Source organism: Convolutriloba macropyga, chromosome 12 (assembly GCF_964194025.1).
Source record: "Convolutriloba macropyga chromosome 12, txConMacr16.3, whole genome shotgun sequence".
Taxonomy (NCBI): Eukaryota; Metazoa; Xenacoelomorpha; order Acoela; family Convolutidae; genus Convolutriloba; species Convolutriloba macropyga.
In genome coordinates this window covers 41,745,161-41,767,392 of record NC_134479.1, presented here as the reverse complement: position 1 = coordinate 41,767,392, position 22,232 = coordinate 41,745,161, and the positions used below count along the sequence as shown (strand labels likewise).

General features: G+C 35.0%; 3 protein-coding genes across 4 annotated transcripts in view; all 3 read right to left on the bottom strand.

The window, feature by feature from the left end:
• LOC142350892 (polyadenylate-binding protein 2-B-like) overlaps positions 1 to 22,232 on the bottom strand; it is a 442,128-nt gene that overhangs the window by 28,653 nt on the left and 391,243 nt on the right. The window lies entirely within an intron of this gene.
• On the bottom strand, positions 1,381 to 3,590 carry LOC142350577 (WD repeat-containing protein 43-like). The gene has a single exon (XM_075402440.1). The coding sequence runs from the start codon at positions 3,546 to 3,548 to the stop codon at positions 1,413 to 1,415; it is 2,136 nt and encodes a 711-aa protein (XP_075258555.1). The 5' UTR covers positions 3,549 to 3,590; the 3' UTR covers positions 1,381 to 1,412.
• On the bottom strand, positions 6,817 to 13,688 carry LOC142351189 (large ribosomal subunit protein uL24m-like). Its single transcript, XM_075403310.1, has 2 exons — positions 12,624 to 13,688; positions 6,817 to 7,151 (listed from the first exon to the last, which is right to left on the bottom strand). The coding sequence occupies exons 1-2, from the start codon at positions 13,068 to 13,070 to the stop codon at positions 6,912 to 6,914; spliced, it is 687 nt and encodes a 228-aa protein (XP_075259425.1). The 5' UTR covers positions 13,071 to 13,688; the 3' UTR covers positions 6,817 to 6,911.

Sequence of the window (22,232 nt, the reverse complement as noted above, 5' to 3'; positions counted from 1 at the left end):
AAGTCACGTGACCAAAAACTTAATCACGCAAATGAACCAAAAACTCGCTCCACTAGTGAAAAATGACGTCACGCAGGCAATTTAATTGAAAGTGCATGAACGAATGAACAAAAAGCAGATTTGAAGCGATTGTCATATTGTCGTAACAAAAATCTTGACGAAATAAAAAACAGCAGGAAAAGTCCTGATGTAAAATTGAAAGAACTTTCATTGACTAAAAAAAACTACACCTAGAACGGCCTATGAGTGGATTGGGAAAACCCATTTCTAAAAAAATCAGAAAAAATAAGAAAAAAAATAGAAAAATCGATGCCAAAATGCCGAGTGTGAAAGAAAACCACTAGCGAGATAGCGAATTTTCGTTCAAACACCGTTTTTTCAGTCTACTTTAAAATTAGAGTGAGAAAATTTTTCTCCGCGAAACCTCTCGCTTTTTTGCTCCACTTCCTGTTTCGACGTGACCAAAATCACTACTCCAATGTCTCCGCGAAACCTCTCGCTTTTTTGCTCCACTTCCTGTTTCGACGTGACCAAAATCACTACTCCAATGTGACTTCAAAAATCCAATGTGACTTCGAAAACCAATGTGACTTCAAAGGTGGACAGATCTTAAGAAAAGACATCGCCCCAATACAATTAAAATTCTTTGAATTGTAAAAAAACCATGAGAAGGCCCATAATAGCCTCAGCTATCGCTTCGCGGCTATTAATAATCTTAAATCTTTGTACTGTAAAAAAAATACGGGCACTATTCTATGCTACGCAGTCACCTACACAAGCTAACTGGCAGAACTAATACCAACTACAAAGAGAATTTGGCTGAAAAAACCATTGTCTCGCCAACAAGAGGAGAGTCTTCACGTCACTACAGAAGATTAGAACATAAAAGTTAATATAATGCGTATGTAAATTACGTTTTTTTAGAATTACGAATCCTATGTTCTATTTGTATTTCGATACAAGTTTAGGTGAAACAAATTCAGAACTGTCATCATTAATCAACATCACTATTTGCTGAGTAAACGCCACAAAAAGTCATACCTTTCAGACATTTTATTTCATTTTAATTCAATTCATAACTTCTGAGAATTAAAGCAAGGTTAGTATAACTGCTATAATTTCTCAGGTTTTCTGTTCTTTTGTATTCCGACAGCTTAAGTTAGAAAATTGATTTCTACAATTTTCGCAATTAAACATAACCCAAAAATAGCAAGAACGTCATGTGTCAATATTAGTTAAAAACATCCGAAAAATTTCAGCGTAAATTTACCTCGTTGTGCCAACAAATATTCAAAAATATGCACAAAGAGCTACAAGTTAATAATCAGACCTCCTCATGATCGAAAGATATCTTTTGCGCTAAACGTTAAAGAAAACCGATATGTTAGAGCATTTCTAATTAGAGAACAAAATTATTCACTCATACTTTCATCTGAATCTGATAAACTATTATCTCCGTCACTACCAGCATCGTTAGTCGCTCCTTTTTTACTAGAGCTTCTAACATCGGCAATATCTAACAAAGACTTATCAGGTTTTAACTCATTCAGGGAAAAACTTTGCTCTCCTTTAGAAATTTGACTCTGCCGCCGCTTGAGCGACTTTGGAGTTGTTGTGCTTAAAGACTTGCAAACTTCGGGTTCGGATTCGAATTCTGGTTCCTCCTCGTCAGCATATACCGAAGATCCAACCCCTGGCCGTTCGTTGTCGGCCCGTAACTTCTGCAACAGCGTCACTTCAAGCTTCGATTTAAGAGTTTTCAGCTTATCAACAGTGCTACTTTCATTTGCAACCATTTGCCTCATTCGGTCAAACTGCGGTTTGAAACTCTTACAACTTTGAAGATACTCGAAATGAATCAACAGAATTTCTTGCAGCCAGAGGTACACAGCGTTAGATCCCAGTTTTTCAATCGACTTGAAAATATGCGTTACTAAAGTGTATATCTGAGGTCCGTTCAGGTTAGAAACAGTTTCTCGAACTAGCGCCTCGTTATTTTGAGTTAAAATATCACTCAACTTTGTTGAATCGTTACTACTCAAACATTGCATCAATAAAAGCGCCCGAGAGTTGCCCTCCCTCTTCATAGCGTAGGACCCTGCTGTTATCTTTTTCACTTTGGGTTGCAAACTTGACGAGGAATCAGTTGTTGAACTGATCTTAGATGAAAAATTGCTGCTCGAGCTACTGGCCATATTGTTTAACAGCTCAATTAAGCTTGGCTCGTCTTTCGCAACCGGCACGTGACTTGATAATGACGTAATCATTGATTTCCTGGCTTTTGACGTGATTGGTTGAGCAACATTTGACACACTAACTTGAGTAACCGCAACTCGATTCCTCGGATCAACAGTTTTAACAACATGATCAACATTCGAACTCAAAGATTTCACTTCAATTTTTTCCACCGATACAAATTCTGGAAACAGACCGTAAAATATTACAATAGAATCACTTGTAAAGCAGGATGTAAACACGGGAACTGAAACGTTAGTCTCCGATTCCACAACTCGGATTCTATACGTCGGTTTACCGGTTTTTCCTTCAACGTTGGCGCTCACAATCTCCAACGAACCATCGTGGACAGTCATAGCAATCAAACGCGACACAACACAAGGTTTCATAGTTCCAAAATATGAAAGCTGGCAAAAATTTGAGGTTAAGTTGAAGTTTTTTGATGCATTCTTGGACCAGTTCCAAACAGTTGCATATTTACAAGCGTCTGACGCGGCGAGTAAACTTGAAGTTAAATTTCGTTTAAATTTCTTCTTTTTGGGCGTTTCTTCAGTTTGCGGCGGATTTCCATTTGAGTTCAAATCGGGAACAAAACAAAGGGAGGTAATATCAACTTGGAAGGGTTTCAAGGACTTCAAAATGATCTTAGATGCAACATCCCAAACTGTGACTTCCGATCCAACCGCAGTCGCCAGGTACGTATTACAAACAGACGTCGCAATAGCGGAAATTTTCCTTTCACTGCATTTTAGCGCCGTATACGAAATTTTATTTGTATCAGACGCAACTTCCAACCCAGCGGATAAAACCTGTCCATCCTCAAAACCAATGTGAAGCTGTTTTTCGTTGCTTTGCATGCACGTTACAGGGGACAAGGTCTTTCCGTTTGATTGTTCATTTTCCAGTTTGTAGCTTGCGACTTGGGAGTCCTTTTCCTGGGTCAGAAAACAAACAAAAACAAGAGATCCGGTCGCGGTTCCAACACATAACAATGGTCGCCGAGTTGTCATCACTTTTTTCGGAGTGCCTGGGTTCGAGCTTGACATGTGCATTTTTGCCTTTTTGAAAGGCGTTAGCTTCTCAATTTTTTCAGGAGCATTATCAATTTTAGTTGCGGGTGCGGTTATCGATAAATTTACAACTCCAATAGCGGTCGGATTCTTAGCATAGTCAAAGACAGAGAACTGAGAGAGAAGTTTGAAGTTGAGATCTGAGGAGTACACAGACACGATAGAGCCATCAGTTGCAATGACGTAATTGTCAATACAGAACAAGTTCACAGCAGAACTTTTGGCGGCCGAGAGTCCTTTCATTCACAAAAATCTGAAAATATATCTAAAGTAAATTTGCCATAGCTACTTAACAGAGATAAGATTTGACGCAATCAGTTGATTTGAGGACAGCGATTGTAAACCAGTGCTTTTTCTTATTTCAGCCAGTTCATTTTCACAAAAATGTCATCAGCTGACCTGAACCCCAATTATAGCAAGTAAAAACAATTATAGGGAGCAAAGCAGGTTCCGTCGCCAACAATTACTGGCCCAAATAAATCCAAAATCTCACCAATCAGAGGGAAAATGACGTCACGTATACAATTCAGTTAAGAACTGAATGAAGAAAAAAAGAATTAAAGGACGCTAAAATGCAATTTAATGAATATATAGAACATAACATGACAAGTCCTGATACAAAGAAACTTAACTATTGAGAAAACTTAACTATTTCAAGACTACAACGCCTTGTGTTTCAATTTTTTTCACAAAGCCACCGATATTAGTAATCTAATTTAAAAAAGGGACCCAAGAGCATGAGACAAAACTGAACGAAACAAACAGAGCATTCACTTTTCTTTGCTTGAAAAAGGATAAATGAAATTTTCGGTTGTCACTCTGAAAAACATAACTGACTAACGACAGAAAAATTGCTCTCGAAAGACAGGCGAGGGACTGGCTTTTGTTCTGATTAGCTTAAGTGTGAGACGCTAGCCTAAAGGAGCAAGAACATATTTGGGGGTAAAATGTGAATTTTTACCCCCTCAAGAGTTTCTCAACAGCTTTGCTGAACTGCTTACACAGGGCTCAGTAAAATTCTTAAGAGAGCTGCTCATATTCTTGATACCCTTGGGCATCATTTATCCCGTTTTTTTCTGAAAAATTATTCTATCAGGCAGCAAAAGAACATTGTAGAACAAAACAAAAAACAGTCAACCAAAAAATTTGGAAAAAAGACGAACAGCTGCAGTAGTTACTTCAAATTCAATCGTAGAACAGAAACAAAAACAAAACACTTTAAAAAATTAATGAGCAGATATTAAAAACTAAATCAATTTTTTGTGAAAACTTTAGAACTTAACCGATTAACGTCAAAGAAATCACTTCAAACGATACGGGGCCCGGATTTCTTAAAAGCTTACTTTAATGCATGAGATAGGGAATTTAGCCTTCCTTACACGGGTGAGGGAATCAACAAGTTCACTGCCCGGCTTTAAAAAAATGCTAACATAGCCGGCAGATTGCCGCGAAAATAGCCCCGTTGCCTCGCTTGATGCACACCGGGATTGCAATAGAAAAATGAACAGATAGAAATTGATCAATTTTTTTCTGTGTCAAAAATGGTTCTAATTTGGAGCGCAGTTTCAGTTAGATTCTAAAATTATACTAATTCAGCTTCTAAACTGAAAGCTAATAAGCTTAATACCAATGTCAGCAAGCGAACACTCTGATAAACTTTGATAACCTAATGCGCTATGACTTACTGACCGCGGGCTGTATCGGTTTATCCCGTCTCTTTTGATTTTGATCTTTTGACTTTGACAGTTTTCACCACATTGCGTAATTGAATGCGTGAGAATTTAGTTGAAACCATGTGAGAATCCATTCAGTTGAAACAGTGAGTAAGTCAGAAGCCAAGCGTGAAAATCGTGACTTATGTAAAACGAAAAACGTGATCAAAAGCTAAAGCGAATTGAAAGGAAAGCGCCTAAATAATAGCCGTTGAGAGGCTGACGGCGGCTATTAATCGCACAACTAGAGTGCTTTAAACTGAAATAGACTTTTAGTAATGCATAGTCAAAAGTCGACTTCAACCGCTTAAAAAATGTAAAATATAGCTGGCGTATTACCCAAATAGCCACAATAGCTTCGTAGATCTGCAGTCTCAAAAAACAGTAAAAAAGACAGATAAAAAAATTCGCCTTTTCATAGAAGGCTGATATGTTATATTTTGATTAAAAATCTGTACAAGTTTTTGCTGCCTCTATTAGCTGCTTTCAAATAACCTTTATTTCCACAAAAAAACTCGTTCCACTGAGAGCGAAAAATGACTTCACGCACGCACTTCAGTTGAAATTGCATGAACGAATGAACAAAAAGCAGATTTGACGTGGTTGTGACGTCATATGGTCGTAACAAAAATCTTGACGACCAAATAAAAACAGAGCACGACAAGTCCTGACGTACAATTCAGAGAATTTTCATTGACTAAAAACATAATAGACCTAGAACGGACTATGAGTGAATTGGGAAAACCGTTTATTAAAAAATCAGATAAAAAATTTCAAAAAATTACAGAAAATCAAAATGTCAAAATGCCACACGTGAATAAAAAACCACTAGCGAGAAACGAAAATTTGGTTTAAAAAAAACTAGGCGTAGAATGAACTATGAATGGATTGAAAAAACCATTCAGAAAAAGCCGATCCAAAAAATCGAAAAAACCGTAAAAATCGAAGTGAAATTGCCGCATGTGAACTAGCGAGAAAGCAAAATTTTGTTCAAACACCCACCGTTTTCTCACTACTTTAAAATAAGAGTAAAAAATTTCACGCCGCAAAACCACTCGCTTTTTCGCTCCCTTTCCTGTTTCGGCGTGACCAAAATCACTACTCCAATTTGACTTCAAAAATCATGAAAATGTGTGAACAGATCTTAAAGAAAAGACCGCCCCAATACAATTCAAATTCTTTAAATTGTAAAAAAAACCAAGAGAAGGCCTATAATAGCCGCAGCTATCGCTGAGCGGCTATTAATAAAAGAGCTACTTAGATTACACATACATCGAGTAGTGCAGATTTTACTAGAAAAGTGAAATCAATGACAAAAAAATACTATTTTCACACAATTACATTAACCTTGAGAGCAATTAAAACTAAACAAAGAAGCTCCAAATTCTAATTATACTTCAAAAATCCCTTTAATTACCACTTAAAATTAATCGTTAGAATGGAACAATGGAAACGATAACTAAAAGTAATTAAAGCCACTTAGAACCCAAAAACAAACTATGAACCAAGAATACTTTTAACTAAATTTCTCAAAACGCAAAATAGCCCAAAAACCACTGTCAATTGTATATTCTAAAAACTAAAAAAATCGATAACAACCCAAAAGCACAGTCTGACTCGCTCGTGGATACACTGATCGACAGGTATACTGCTTGTAAGTGCAGGTGACGCTGATACAATCGATGGGAGTTCTTAACTACACATTTTTTTACATATTTTACTTACAGAGTAATCCGCAAGTTACAGAAAATGAAATATAGCGTATGCCTCTTGCATTGACTGTTGAAAATGAAACAAACTCATCACAAAATCAAATCTATTCAGCTATTTATTCTTTAAACAATTTAATAGCTCATCTCGACGAACACAGTTTTCAGATTTTCAAAAACAAGAATTAATAGAACCATGTAGGATGTTTCTTAGATCTCTGTTCAATTTCATGCTCAAGGCCAACTTCTCTCAAAATACTGTCTTCGAATGATTCTAATTCCATGTTGTACGTTTTCTGCTCGCAAAGATCCTTTGGGGTATCATTTGGACCATCTGCCTGCACGCTTCTGTTTTCAACTTCTGGATATGGAATGATTCTGCCGGACGTTTGTGATACTCGTACCAATTCACCTATCTCGTTATACTGAAATACAAATTAAAAATAGGATTTAAGTCACAAATAAATCACAGCATAATAAGTTGAATGAACCACAGAAGAGCACATAACCCTGGTGCAAAAAAAACCTCTTTATTGTTGCTCCCAAAGAAGATTCGATGAATAATTCGGGAAAAATTTGTCTTCAGTAAAAATTACAGTCTTTAAAAAAATCACCAGATGGCAAACTCAAATAGGTTTAAAAAGCTGGTTTAGTCAAAAATGGATATTAAATTTTGTTCTGGAAGTAAATTCACAATTCGGAGAGCAATTCACCTGTTCTTTGGATTTTTTTCTACTGTCTATAACAGAAACCACTGTTCACAGCTCATGAATTCAAACATACAGCTCTGAGCAATTGTACTTCAGAAAATGCCCAGCTGTAAATAATTGGGCAAACGGGAGCCTTATTAATGTGGAGTTCTGCCATTTTTATTCTTAACTGACCAATGTGGGGAGAATAAAAACAAACATTTTACATGTGGAAAAAAATACTGATGAAATAAGATTCAAAATCTGTTGATTTGTTGTACTGATAACCACCGTTATGTTAACAAAGTTAATTGTCAATTCAATTTATTGGGTTATCATCGAAATCAGCAAAAAATCAAATCATCTATTTAATTCAGTATTTCATCACAATATCCAGAAGAAATCTAAAAATAGAAAAAAGTTTTTTTCCTCCGTCTCAAATTTTTGGAAAAAAAATCTTTATGCCCACTAACATCCAAATTTATTGTTCCAAATTGATTTTCAAAATGGGGAAAATTTATGCGAGGCCGCCTTTTTTCTTCTGTCAAATTTTCACTTTTTGTTTTACGCACCATCGCGAAAAAAGATGAACATCATTTTGTAGCCTTTAAAGGCTTTTTTGATTTTTTTTAAAATATTACTGGGTAAAAAGGGGGTGTTGCTTGAAAACTTGAAGGAGAAGAAAAAGATTTCGAGGGGGATCAAATTAATTTAAACTTAAAATTTTCAATACATTTTTAAAATTATCAAAATAATACGTTTAAAATATATATTGATTAAACAACTTTGTTCATAAAAGAGTGAACATTTCTTTGCAACGATATAAAAATCTTATTAAAAACGAAAAAAAATATTATTCACGGGTTTTTATCTTCACCTGTTACTACTCTAAGTTTATTTTTTTGTAGATCAACAGTTTTCTGATATAGCCAAACCAGAAAAGTGCTATAATACTTAGAAATAAAAAAATAACTACATAAGTACAAAAGAAAAAACTTAAAAACATAAAAGTTTCGCCAATTTCGGCGAGCACTTACGCTAAATTCAAATCGCATATTTAATCTCAGAATTGATTTAAATGAAAACTCATCGGCCGAATATTGGATAAATGAGCTCAAAACAACAAAAGATCTGAATATTTTTTAAAAAGGCAAAAGCTGCTTTTTCGCCATTTTCCTGATTATTTTGATGCTTCAGTATAATTTCAATTAAGAGCTCTCAGCTCTCAAACAGTTAGAATCATAAATTGTTTGTTAATATCAGCGCAAATTTACGATATACCTTGTAACCCTACGACCTATTTTTTGAACGGTTTAGTTTGACAATGAATTGGTTTTATCGAGGTCGTACAAAAATAGAACAAAAATCCACAATTTTTATATTTCACATACATAAATTCACTTGAAACTTGACACTGTCGAGTTGTCCTCATAATGATTAGCATCCCATTTGATCTCATATGCGATTTAACGGAAATTCTGTAGTAGTCTTTCAATATTATTAGTTCAAATAATAACATACTTTTAGTGAAGTAAAATTTATTCTCGTCATTACCACAAATTGATTTCCTAAAAAGAATGTCATCCATTTAATTAACGGATTCATTTGATATTTTATCATTCCTGGAAACTTTGTAACAACATCACAATTTACTAAGAGGAAAAACGAATAAAAGGTCGTTTTTCAACATTGTACCGTATTCTGTTATCTAACATTTTTTTACTTTTCAACAAATTCTCTCCAACTGATCTAGAAATGATTCAAACTTGAAATCTTTATGCACTTGAGCTAACCAGCTTGAGATAATTGATACACAAAAACGTCACTTTTCCTATAGAAAAATACAAAATTTTTCATAATTTTTTGATCTGTAACGTAAACATTGAGAAATTTTGTTGTTTAATTCGCGTTAAAATGTACCAGATTCAATATTGTATGAAAACAAGACACATGAAAGAAAAAACTTGGATGGAAATTCTTGCCAAAAGACAAAACCTGGTATAGTAATTGACTAGTTTTTTCATTTTATTTGTAAACTAAGAACTTTCAATTGGTGCTTTTTAAACTTGAAGTCTCTTTAAAAATCTGTTTTAAATTATGAAACAGTTGAAATTATATAAACACGAGGGCTTCGAATTGTTCTTTTTTTCAAAATAGAAAAAGTCGTACTCAAGACTGCTACAGAAAAAAATGATTCAGTTTGAGTTTGAGAGAGAGTTTAGGCTTCTGTGTAGTGTGCACAAGGGTTTGCACCCATAATTGAGGGGCAGAATTGACCACTTTCTGAATTGTGTTACAGCTGCCACAATTGCAGAGCAAGGTCTAAGAACAGGAGTTGACTTCAGAGTATCAATTTTCGAAGTAGTTCCAGTAAACTTTTGTTAGATATTGTTTGTCAATCTGCTTTATTTCAATGTTAGCGCTTTTAATAATGATATTCAGTAGCTTGCGGGATCTAATACAAAAATTCTCATCCACTTTGTAGGTACGAGTTTTATCAATTCCTATGAGCTCGTTTTGTCGTGTATTTACTGCACATTCGTTTAATTTTATAGGCAAATTGATGTCGTAATTGCCTCCCAACAAAGTTAAAAGCGTTAGTAAATCATGGAGTTCGAAGTAGTATGATAGCGGCGAAGCTTGAGTTTTGCCATTCTACTTTTATAATTCATTTCCCAACTACTGAGAACCCATGCCGTGGCTTTCTTTTGGATACGTTCTACTTCTTTGCATTCTGTTTTGTTAACAAACCAAACCATTGAGGCATAACTTATTACTGGTATGACATATCCCACGTAAGCATTAAGTTTTGTTATCGTGTTTGCTAAAACCGATACTTTTCGCTTGAGAAAATAGAAAGCTTTCGAAGCTTTTTTTCATCGTTTTAGACTATTTGCTCTCCAAGAGAGTTTTGCAGATATAATGACACCCAGATCTTTTTGTTCAAACTTGCTCTCTAGGAATTTAGAATTTAGCCGGAAATGGTAATCGCTGTTTTGCTGTTGTTTTACTGGTAAGAAGTAACATTTGTTTTCATTCAGCTTCATTTTGCTCACTTCACACCAGCTTTCTATGGCTTCTAGATCTGTTCGGATATCAGCTGGCTGAGTTGATACTAACTTGAAATCATCAGCATACCCAAAAGCGTCACAATTTGACTCGAGTTGGTAGATCGTTCACGTATATAATATATAGGAGAGGACCTAAGAGTGACCCCTGCGGGACTCCGCTAGTAACTGGGAAAATTTCAGATTTGCATTCATTAACTTTTACATATTGTTTTCTTTCAGTGAGGTAACTTGCAATGATTTTCAAGAAATTTCCGCCGATTTGCAGCTCTTCTAGTAACCTGTCGTGTGGTACGCTGTCGAAAGCTTTTTTAAAATCTACGTACAGCACATACAATTCATTTTCTTTGTCATCAATTTCTTTGTACAGAAGATCTAGAAAGAGCAGAAGTTGTGTAACCACAGACCTATGTCTCCTATCTCCATGTTGAGAGTTATCCAGATGTGGTTTGACTATTTCGTAAAATTCATTGAAAATTAACTTTTCTAAAACCTTCAAGACATTGCAAAATAAGCTGATCGGTCTGTATTGCTCTATCATTGCTCTGTTTTCATCTTTAAAAATTGGGATAACTTCACTTGTTTTCCAGTATGCTGGAAAACACCCTTTATTTAAAGCGGCTTGGAAAACTATATGCAATGATTTTGAGAGGGTTGGCAGGTTTTTCAGGATTGTATTTCCAACATTATCAGGTCCACAAGCTTTATTTGTCTGAAGCTTGGTTAGTATCTCCTTGATTTTTCTTTCGTCAATGCTTACTTTGTTAAATTTCAACAGAACAGGAAGATATTGACAACCTCTAGGCGTTTGTTGGAACATTCTGTCCTACGCACGGTCTCGCGCGAGCCGCCTTGTTCTAATAAAACGCAGGTGGTTGACAGTAAGCAAAAAATATGTCCTCCGGACGCAAATAAAAAACGAAACTCCAATTCTCTTAAATTGTGTGATATTTTCAGAAAACTTTACTGACCTTCTACATGAATACAAGCTCAATAAACGGACAAGAGTTAAAATTTAGCAAACTGTAAAAAGAATGGGGAAACATAGCCGACTAAACGTCGGAAGAATTGCTCTCGAATGACTAGTATGAGCTCTAATCAATTGCAGCCTGCTTCAGTAGGGGGGGGGGGGGGGGGGGGGGTCACATGAAATGCAAAAAGTCAAGGGCGCAAAAGTCACTCGAAAAGTCAAAACGGTCAAGCGAAAAATTTGCACAAAAAAGACCAACACGTTTACAATAATTGCTATGAACTTCGTTCAAGAGCAACTAAAAACAATCAGGCATCAGCCAGAAAATTGGCCAGAAAATCAGTTTTTAACCTTTTGTCAATAATAAGTCGGTAACCCGTATTTCTTCAATTATATTTATAAGTTCTTACAGGACAAAATAAACCATTTCTCTGTGTCACAGAATTGCGCGAACAGCCTTAGTACTAAAAAATTACCCAAACTGAATCTTTTGTAAAATTAGGCCAAGATATGTTCTTTTTTGATCAAACACCTGAGTTTTTCTAGCGTTTCTCGAAAAAGCTTGCTCAAATAAAAAAAAACTATCCAGAAGAAAAGATTTAATTTTTTCCTTGATTCTAAAAAATCATAATAGAAAAAAAAACTCAAGAAAAAAAATAAAAAATTATTGTTCGAAATTGCGCTGAAAGTTTCCTTCTGATAAACAATTTGAATGAAACTTTTTTATTGCGTTGAATTCAAAGGGCAGAGAACTGTAAGACATTGCCACATACGTCGGTCTGGGCCCTCAAAGTCAATCGACCTCTCAAATATTTCTGAAAAAAGCTGGGTGCCAATCATATAGCTCTCACGCTTTTTTTAAAAAATAGGGGAGAACTTAAAAAGCTGAAATTAAATGTCGATCATGCAAAATATTTCGACTGTTTAATAAGCTTAGCACAAAAGATTGGGATTTTAAAATCTGCGCCGCAAAAATCGCAAAAAAAAATCACATTTTTGAGAACTTCAAATCGAAGTTCTCAAAAATGTGAGAACTTGCTTTTATGACCGTCATACCTTCTAAAAGTCAATTATTATTTTTCAGTTTGCTCCGTTCAAAGGACATGAACAAGGGAAATAAACACTCATTTCAGCTAAAAAAAAGTATTTGAAACTCGGTAAATCACTTACTTTGAAATCAATATTGGCAGGTTGCTGTGATTGAGGATCAATTAAGCTAACATGCTGCATCAACAGTGGATCTTCAACTTTTCTGTATTCAACTCTGAGACCCATATCTCTTTTTTCCCACCTACAATTACGACCTGAGACAAAAACTTTGGCTTCATTTTGGAGAACTTGCTCAATGACTCCTCTTTTTCCTTTATCGGGACCCCATAAAATGTAAACGTAATCGCCTTTAAATAGATATTGCACCGGCACAATTGGCCGAGCAAATCGTTTGGGGAAATCACCCACAAAATTTTTCATTTTATCCTGCGCACTGCCTGACGGGTACTCAGATTGCTCGTACGAACGATGTCTTGGGCTTTTCACCATTTCCTTAGGAATTCTAAAGGAAACCTTTTTATTCGTCGACATGAACCTCCAGCTTCTGCATATAAGGTTCTTATTCATTCTTCTAAAACCACGTAAAATAAATGGAAAAAAATGCAGTAATCAACCATTCGGAATGGAAACAAAAGCTTTCCTAATAACAAAACAGACGCTAACACATGGGAAATTTTTATCCAGGTACTTATAGAGAACATCAAAAATTAAATTGAATTGAGTTTTCGTGCTAAGGTTCTTTATATAAACTTGATGATCATTCGTAACCACGCGTCTGAATTTAGGATCCAAGAAATTTGAACCACAGATTTTCAAAACCAATAAAGCTTTGGAAGAATGCTAATCGCACGATAGTTTTCGACGTCGACATTTGAACGAATTTTTTGAAGTGGTGTGAAATATGACAATTTCCATTTTTTAAGCCATCATGAGGGTTCTGAATAACTTGAAAAAGGCCTTAATCTGCTGGCACTAAAGTTTGACAGTGGAAAAAATTCAAAGACTAGCCACAAAGTGGTTCTTCGGAGTAAATGTTGACTATAAAACTCGACTAATTTTTGCTGTTGTTGTTGGGGATTTACAGTTTTCACTGAGGGGATTTTCGTCCCAGTCGTCGTCTTAGAAAATTGTCCTATTATTTCTGCAGATCTGACAGTCACAGCATAGATACCAGCTACAGATGTTATTTTCGTCGAATCGCTCGTTTACAAACTTCCACATGAAATTTAAAACTCGATTTTTAAGGCCTTTTTTCGTATTAATTTCAATGTATTTTTCTATTCCATTTGCTAGTCTGCATTTACGGAAAAAGAAATCATTTCTAGCCTTTTCAGTTCTGGTTTTCGGGAGCTTGAATAATTCATTTGTTCTCCCTTTTTCTGAATTTTTTTTCAGCATTGGTAAAAAGCTATCGTCTTCTGTCAATTTCGATAAAAGTAGAATGTCATTTAGTTGCATGAACATTGGTAGTGGTAGTATGTTAAGAAGTCTCAGTTGATTTGGATACGGCATGACTTTTTGTCCAAGGATCCATTTGACTACTTTCTTTTGAAATCTTTCAAGCTGTTGTAGCTCACCTGGGTTCGGATTTATACATGCAGAGCCATATAAGAGTACTGGCAAAATTAGTGACTTGTAGAGTCCGAGCTTGATCTCTTGTCTTAGTTGAGGAGCTATGTTTCGTCGAAGTAGGTAGAGTACTTTGTTCGCTTTTTTCAGTCGTTCTTCGATGTGTGTCTTCCACGTCAGGTCATGGGAAACATAGATTCCGAGATCTTTGATGACTTTGGATGACTCTAGTTTAGTGCCCATAAGCTCGTAATTATGTGTTTGACCTCTTATGCTCAGCTTTGCACATTTGTCCATGGCTAATTTCATTTTATTTTCGTTTACCCACTGTTCAATACCATTGAGATTGTTTTGAACTTGCCAAAACGTTTTCTTCACTGCAAGAATTTTTAGGTCATCCGCGAAGATAAATGGGTCAGAGAAAACTAACACATCAGGTAGGTTATTGATGAATATGCAAAACAGGAGTGGTCCCAGAAGAGAACCTTGGGGTACCCCACTTGTTACATCTAAAGTTTCCGATCTTGTGTTGTCTACCCGAACGAATTGTTTCCTATTGTCTAAGTAGTCAATGATGATTTCTAATAGGCAACCTCCCACTCCAATATTTGCAACTTTTTGTACAAGCTCAAAATGCGGCACTTTGTCGAAAGCTTTGGAGAAATCTGTGTAGAATGCTACAATTTCGGTGCTTGATTCGTTATCGAGTGCGTCGTGAATTGATTTCAAGAAGGATAGCATATTTGTATTAACTGAGCGTTTTTTAACAAATCCATGTTGGTGTTCAGTTAGGAAATGTGGTCTACTACCCTTATCAATGTACATTGAACTTCATGATGTTTTGTTTATGCGTGACCTGTTAAAAAACAAGTATGACTACACTACCACTAACGAAATGAATCTCAAAGAGAGTAAAAGAACAAGACAAGATGCACGAAATGAACTCGAAATCCCTAAAGTGAACAGAAACAAGTGAAGTGAAAATTTCTTCCATCGAACTGCCAAGTTAGTCAACATCCTCTCGAGAAAATTGGGATCTTTGGAGGATTTAAACAAGCCAAAATTGAGTCATTTGTACCAAAACTATTTCCTCGAACAGTATAACGAGTTGAATACATGCAGCTGGAGGATTCTTTGCAGCTGTGGTAGCTGCAACCCTCATTCAAAACTCTGAAACTGTATACTTTTATTTCAAGGCAACGAACTGATGAAATGAAGTGTGAAAACCCTTGGCTGTGCCCTAAAGTCTCGACTACACTACTTGGGCATAATCCAGAAGTCTCAACTACTACTACTACTACTACTACTACTACTACTACTACTACTACTACTACTACTACTACTACTACTACTACTACTACTACTACTACTACTACTACAGCCCTCACAAAGCAAGAAAGATAGTAATTGATCTGATCGCGTCAAAAAATGTCAATTTTCATTCAAATTTTTTCAGAGGTTCTCCGATTTTGGCAACCCCAAACGCAACTTGCAGTATTTTTATACCGGAAACTAAGGCTGGCGTGGTAATTTTACGAGTGTTGCAACTGAAAAAATCATTCAAAGCGTTTGCGTTTTCATCGTCATTTGAAAAGGTAGCACCACAATAGTTCATCACAGCAGGAAGGTTGTTGATCTCTTTCAATTTCATAGCTGGCTCAAAACAATCTCCCTGCTTGTCGAATACTATTTCTCAATAAAATGACTCGTGTCCAGTTCAACGGAATTCGAGGGCTCTTTCTTGTTTTCCTTTTTTAAAAAAAGAAATTGTCCAATGTTTTCCAACCTGCTCTTAATTGTTTCGCTTTTATATAAGATACATTGTTCGCAAAGAGTAGAAAAATTGAACTAACCAACACGTTCAAATGCTCTTTTCAGCTCACAGCACAAAAATGAAATTGAGTCAACAGCTTCAAGATTAAAAGATAAAAGTTCGTAAAGCCAAAAAAGCTACAAAATAAACACTTGAATTTTTTTATAATGATTCTGAGTAACTATAATTGTTTATACTTCTGTAACTATTGTGGGCTGGAACTTGGGAAAAAACGGAAAATGGAAAAGGATCTTGAGGGTCAGATAGAAAAGATTTTCGAAGAGAAAATAAGATCAAGGTAATTCGCAGGAACGCGCGTATTACTTAATTGATTTAGTCTTTAGTCCGTGAAAAAAAAGGACACGACTAGAAGAACAAATTGAGAAAAAACATGCCCTAGCTGCCTTGGGCTTATTAAAATCACATATAAACATATGTCGAAATTCGTATTCAATCCGTTATTTAGGCAGAAACTATTACAGTTTTGAAAAGTCAATATCGACTACATTGAAATGTGATCCATGACAGAAAATGTCGAAGACAGCATCGGTCCTTACACACCAAAAACACTACTTTGTTTTCCTGGACAACTGCACATGCAACGGAAAGAGGTAGTTGTCTTATGATAAACCAAAGGTTAGATGTGAAATTGTAGATGCCTTTGCTATTCAAAATCCGCCCTGTTCGCATTCTTTTTTGCAGTGCTTGAATAACAGCATGTGATCTAACAGGAAGAACTGAATATGTGAAATGCAAATCGGTTATTATTTTTGTTAAGAACTGAAAGCTAAAACATTCCACCTTTACACTTTACAGCTTTAAACGGTTTTCACGATAATTGAGAGATTGTCAGTTTACAAGTAGGCAATTAGCAACCGTAGTCAGTCAATTTGAAGAATAATATAACTTACGGGGTCCGTTGGAAGGAAATATGCAATTTTCTGATACGAAAATCTTGTTTGCTTTCGCATACACCCATCTTCTGCCATCTTTTCGACAGAATTTTCTTTTCTCCCAGTCAACCAGATTGTGTCCAAGAATTTTTGATGTACAGTGGAAAACAAAATTTTTTCATGAAATGCGAATTGTTTGCGGTAATCAGGATTGGTGTAAAAAGACGTCTTTCACTGTTAGCAGCGTTTCTGAACACTCTATGCTTTCGCATTTTGCGCAATAATTCTGTCTGATTTGAAAACCATAAACCTAATAATTTCACCAAGAACTTTTGTATCTGGCTCAATCAGTTTGTTATGAGAATTTGCATTTTCAAGCAGAATTTTAACCAAAAACAGCTCATTGGCTGTTTTGTTTCCCCTTTAACTTCTTTTTTTACAACCGCATCAAGAAACGATTGCAAAGTCTCACTCAAATTTTTCTGTGTTGTATTTTTAAGAGGCTACGGCAACGCGAACTTAATAATTTGAGCACCCACTTTAGCAGAAAAAACAACGGCAACTTGTTTAGCAGTTGCGTTACTACCAAAAGCCGTTGTTAATTGTTCTTCAGAAGAGAAGCGCTGATCAGTTCCATTTGTGTCAAAATTCCGTTTGCAATTTCCTTTGCTGAGAATTACTCCAAAATGTTGACTGATAAAGATATACATGAACCGAAATTTTGTAAAAATGCGCTAGAAAAGACGTTAAATTATTCTGTGGCAATCAACTGCTATGTCTGGCCCAAAAGGGAGCAATCGAACTTGCGATTCGTTTTTTTGAAGTTTGTTTTAAAAAAACAGATTTGGAGGCCTTCTTGGCTATTGGCGCAAAAAAATGTTATCGTTAGTCCTAATCTTGACATTTCATTAAAAAAACACTGAAAACATTTTCCGTTCTCTCTATTATTCAACATGTAACTCATATCGTCAGCCATCTGATTTAATTATCAACAAGCCAGCAAATTTCTCTCAGGAACGTGCAACACTGCAATCACCTAAAATACACAACTCGAAAATCGGATTCAATACACGTTTCAAGCAGAATTTATGAAAATATTGGGCAATATCAACTCCATCAAAGTGTCATCGGCGAGGGATAATTTTGAGGACAGTAGCGGTCTTTACACAACAATAAAGATCTGACTTGGTTTACTTGGAAACTTTTCTGTCCGAGCGTGAAATTAGAGAACGTGATCGTAAAACTCAAAATAGGAAATGCTTATTGAATCAATTTCTGTTGGGAATAAACAGCTAGAAACTTCCGCAATTACACTTTTGAGCAACTTCAGTAGTAGTTAGTCAATTTGAAGATTTGTTCAGCTCTACGCGTTTCCTTGGCACATGAAATGTAACTTTTTTAAATGAAAATCTTTTTTGCTGTTTCCTTCACCGATCAATTAATATCTCTTTGACAGAAATTTTTTCTCCAACTCACAATCAACTTTCTTAAAAAATTTTCTGATTTCAGAACCATATAAAAAACAACCACATTAGAAACTTCGTGTCAGGCTCAACTAGTTTATTGAGAAATTGTATTTTCAAGCAGACTGTTAATCAAAACTACCTAGGCTCATAGGCCACTTTTTTCCAATTTCTTTTCTTATTCGTAACAACAGCACCATCGAATGATTGTAAAATTTCAAGTAAAAGAAACCAATTTGTCAAATTAAAATTACTTCGGATAATGAAAACAAACGTTTCCGAACTTTACGTTCATCGTAAGCTTAAAACTGTTTCACAAACTGTAAAAGGATAAAATGAATATGTATTTACATTTGTCTGAGACCAAAGTTAAAACAATTCTAGAAACTATTCTAAAAAAATCAATTCCTATATAAAAAAAATTTCTTCAGATATACAACATTTAGCCTATTTACAACTCATATATCTGTTATCAATTTCTTTAAAAACATTCCTATTCCGGATTTTTCAATTTTGGCCATATTTTTGTGTTTTTAGGGGTATATCGAATTTGCCCCAACCCTAAGTATCCCTCTTGTGGAGATATTGCAAATTTCATTTTGTCATGCACAAAACGTTTTTGCCTTATAAATCCGTATCTAGCCAAAATTATGCTTTGAACTAATATTTTAGCGTGAGTTCCCGCCCCCTACATTCATCGCGAGTAGTATAGTAATTTGCCCAGTGACTAAAGGGGGGGTCTGAAACCCCCCTTACAAGACTTCAAGTCAACCAAAATCCTGATTTCTTTCGAAATGAAAGTTTGTTCACGTTTCAGCAGTCTCGTGTAGAATCTTGGTGCTATGCTGAGTGCTGAAACTTGAACAAACTTTCATTTCGAAAGAGATCAGGATTTTGGTCGACACTTGAATTCTTGTAGGGAGGCGGTCCGGAACCCCCACCCTACAGTCACTAGACAACTTACGCTTGTTGAAATTGTTACTGTAGAGAAGAAAACCACTTCTGAGCTGGTTAAACTTCCCGAGTATATATCACTTTAGTGGTATTAGGAAAAATTTTGCATTACAAATACTAAAGGCCCCCAAAATTTTTCGAAAATTTTTCAAAGTTTTTCAAAGTCCTAAAATGGTCTGAAAAGGATATTGCGCTATGAAAAAGCGCTCAAATGTGATTTTTTGTTGAGTTCACTTTTCTACACCTAGGCATTATTGGGGTCAACACATAAAAAAGTTTCGAATTTTCGAGAAAAAAATTATAAAATTTTTTTTCAAGTCCTAAAATGGGTTGAAATGGATTTTGCGCTATGAAAGAGCGCTCAAAAGTGATTTTTGTGTGCTTCATTTTGTTGAACCGAGTGGGACCGGAAAAACTCAGTTTTTGAATCGGTCTGAAATAAGTCAAAGGGCAATCAGAAGCCGATTCTAATGACAATACTTTCGCAAATGTGCAGTATAATGCAGAAAGCATGTCTTTATTTTTTATATATATACATTTGTATCTACGTATGTTTCTATCAAAACAAGTACGCATGTTTGCATGAAAGCGTTCAAAATTGTAATTTTTATGTTTGAATGAATAATTGAACGAACTGAAAGAAGGAAGTTTTTATGTATAAAATTATGCGTATTCATGTATATAATAATGAAAGTCTAGATTTGTTTATAAGTATATATAACTGTGCTTAAGATTAGTAATATGTTTGTATGATTATAAGCTGGAGTGTTTGTTTGTGTTTTGAAATTGTAAATGTGTGTATACGTCAAAACGTTTCTGTTTTTATGTGTGTATGTTTTTCTTTATATATACGGTGGAATGTATGTATATGTCCGAATGTGTTTATCTATTTATGTATTTATATGCATGCAAGTCTGACAAGAAAGAGAGGGAGAGAGAGAGAGAGAGAGAGAGAGAGAGAGAGAGAGAGAGATAAATACCTGGAGGGCAACTTAATTGCTTAGAAGAATGTTGTTTTTCGTCTCCATGATCCAATAATACTATATCTTACAAACAGATTTTGACTTTATGCGTTGTCAAAACTCACGCTTTTGTCCTTTAAACATTGGCAAGCCAAATGTCACAACCAAAGACGACAACAATGTTTTGATGTGTTGAGCATGCTTTTTTGAAAATTGAATTTTCTACACCTATCTAGCTACCATATTAAAAACTATCGAGATTTGTTACAAAAAAAGTTCAAGTTTTTTGTCTTTTAATCCTTGGCAAGAAAATGAAAAAATGTTGAAACACAGGATACAAAAACATATTTTTGATGTTCTGAGCATACTTTTTTGAAAACAGTCTCTACACTTATTCAACTACCCTTTTAGGAATGAGCAAGAACATTTACAGGAAAAAAGTATTTGAGATAAATTGTTGAGAAATAAACAATAAATTGAGCTAAGTAAAAAAAAATTAACTCTGTAAAAAACCGAAAAAATTGGTGGGAAATCAATAATATGCAGGAGTAGCCGAACTTTTTAGTTGATGAAAAAAGAATGATAGGAACTCATCAAGAGCTTGAATCAGACAAAAAGTGTAATGATGTACAAGAAGAGTAGTTTGCACTGGAACTGTAAAAATAGCCAAATTTTTGAAATTATTCAGCAACTTGACCAATTAAATAAGAAAGAACACAACCTTTGTATCTGCGGGGGGTTGCTAGAAACAACTTCAGTAGTGTATAAATCAGGCTTGCGTATTGGAACTAACACTATTTTATAATGCGTGCAGAGACTGAATCTGTAACAAAAAGCAAAGAGCTTCATCAGTAAATGGATGCAACATACTCGATGTACTCAACTATTGAACACTGGAAGTAAGTTACCAGCGCACCTCAAGCCAACAAAAATCAAAAGAGTTAATTATTGTTCTTTCTTGAATCAAATTTACTGTGCCATGAGTAAACCTGTGTTTATTTTTTGAATTATTTATTGTTCTGTCGACGTTTTAAATTAACATGACCGTATCGATATTTGATAGAGCATCGGAAAGAAGCACATTCATAGGAATTTGAAAAAAGAGCAGAGTTTATATAACATATAATTGGGCTAAGAAGTCTGGCGAAAATTTCGGATTTGAACACAACACAACTGCTACCTACTACTGCTACCACCTACTACAACCTGCAACTACCATCTACAATTAGTACCTACTCTTATTGCCTACTAGTACTACGTAAGACTACTACTAGATACTATTACTCACTACTATAGTTGCTTATTGTTTCTAAGTTACACTATTACTTACCACTACAGCCTACTTTTATTACCTTTAAATATTACTTTTTTTAACTAGTTATCTACAACAATGTGTTTTGTTTTTCAAAAAACGGAAACAATTCTTATTTCTAAACACTCATTTAACAAAAACAACAGAAGCTGTTATCTATTTTAAGGTAACGTGTCCTGACAGACGCTTCATCAAGTGTTTGAAGGTTTTTCAATGATCTGAAAAACTCTTAAATGCTTTCTTGCGTATATTAACTCAGCATTTTTTCAACTTATTGTTAATTTCTGAATTAACAATTTAAAAAATCATAGTATGATATATGAGGTCGTGTTTAATTAATAAAAAATAATGTAGGGTTTTTGCTGTTTATGCGAACAAGTCTAATTTTTAGAACTTCAAATAAGTTTTATTGCATGTTCTTTTTTGAAGTACAACATTTTTGTGTACTTTTGTTACTTATGACGGATCAGTCAAAAAAATTTTTGTTCAAAAGCTGCATTTTTGCTTCGTTTTATGAGTGAATGACGTCTGATTCCATTTGCAATTAATTGAAACATATGAAGATTAAACTCTTTTAAGACTCCTTTTTGGAGGATTGTATAGCGTAAACATTGAGTGCTTCACAATGGCGCTGCACTATGTCTTTTTATAAAATTAACCTCATAGACAAATGTTTGTTTCGAAAAATTCTAAAAAATGTACAAAAATTAAATCAAATACGTTACAACGTACCTACATTATCCAAAAAACTGAATTTTTACTG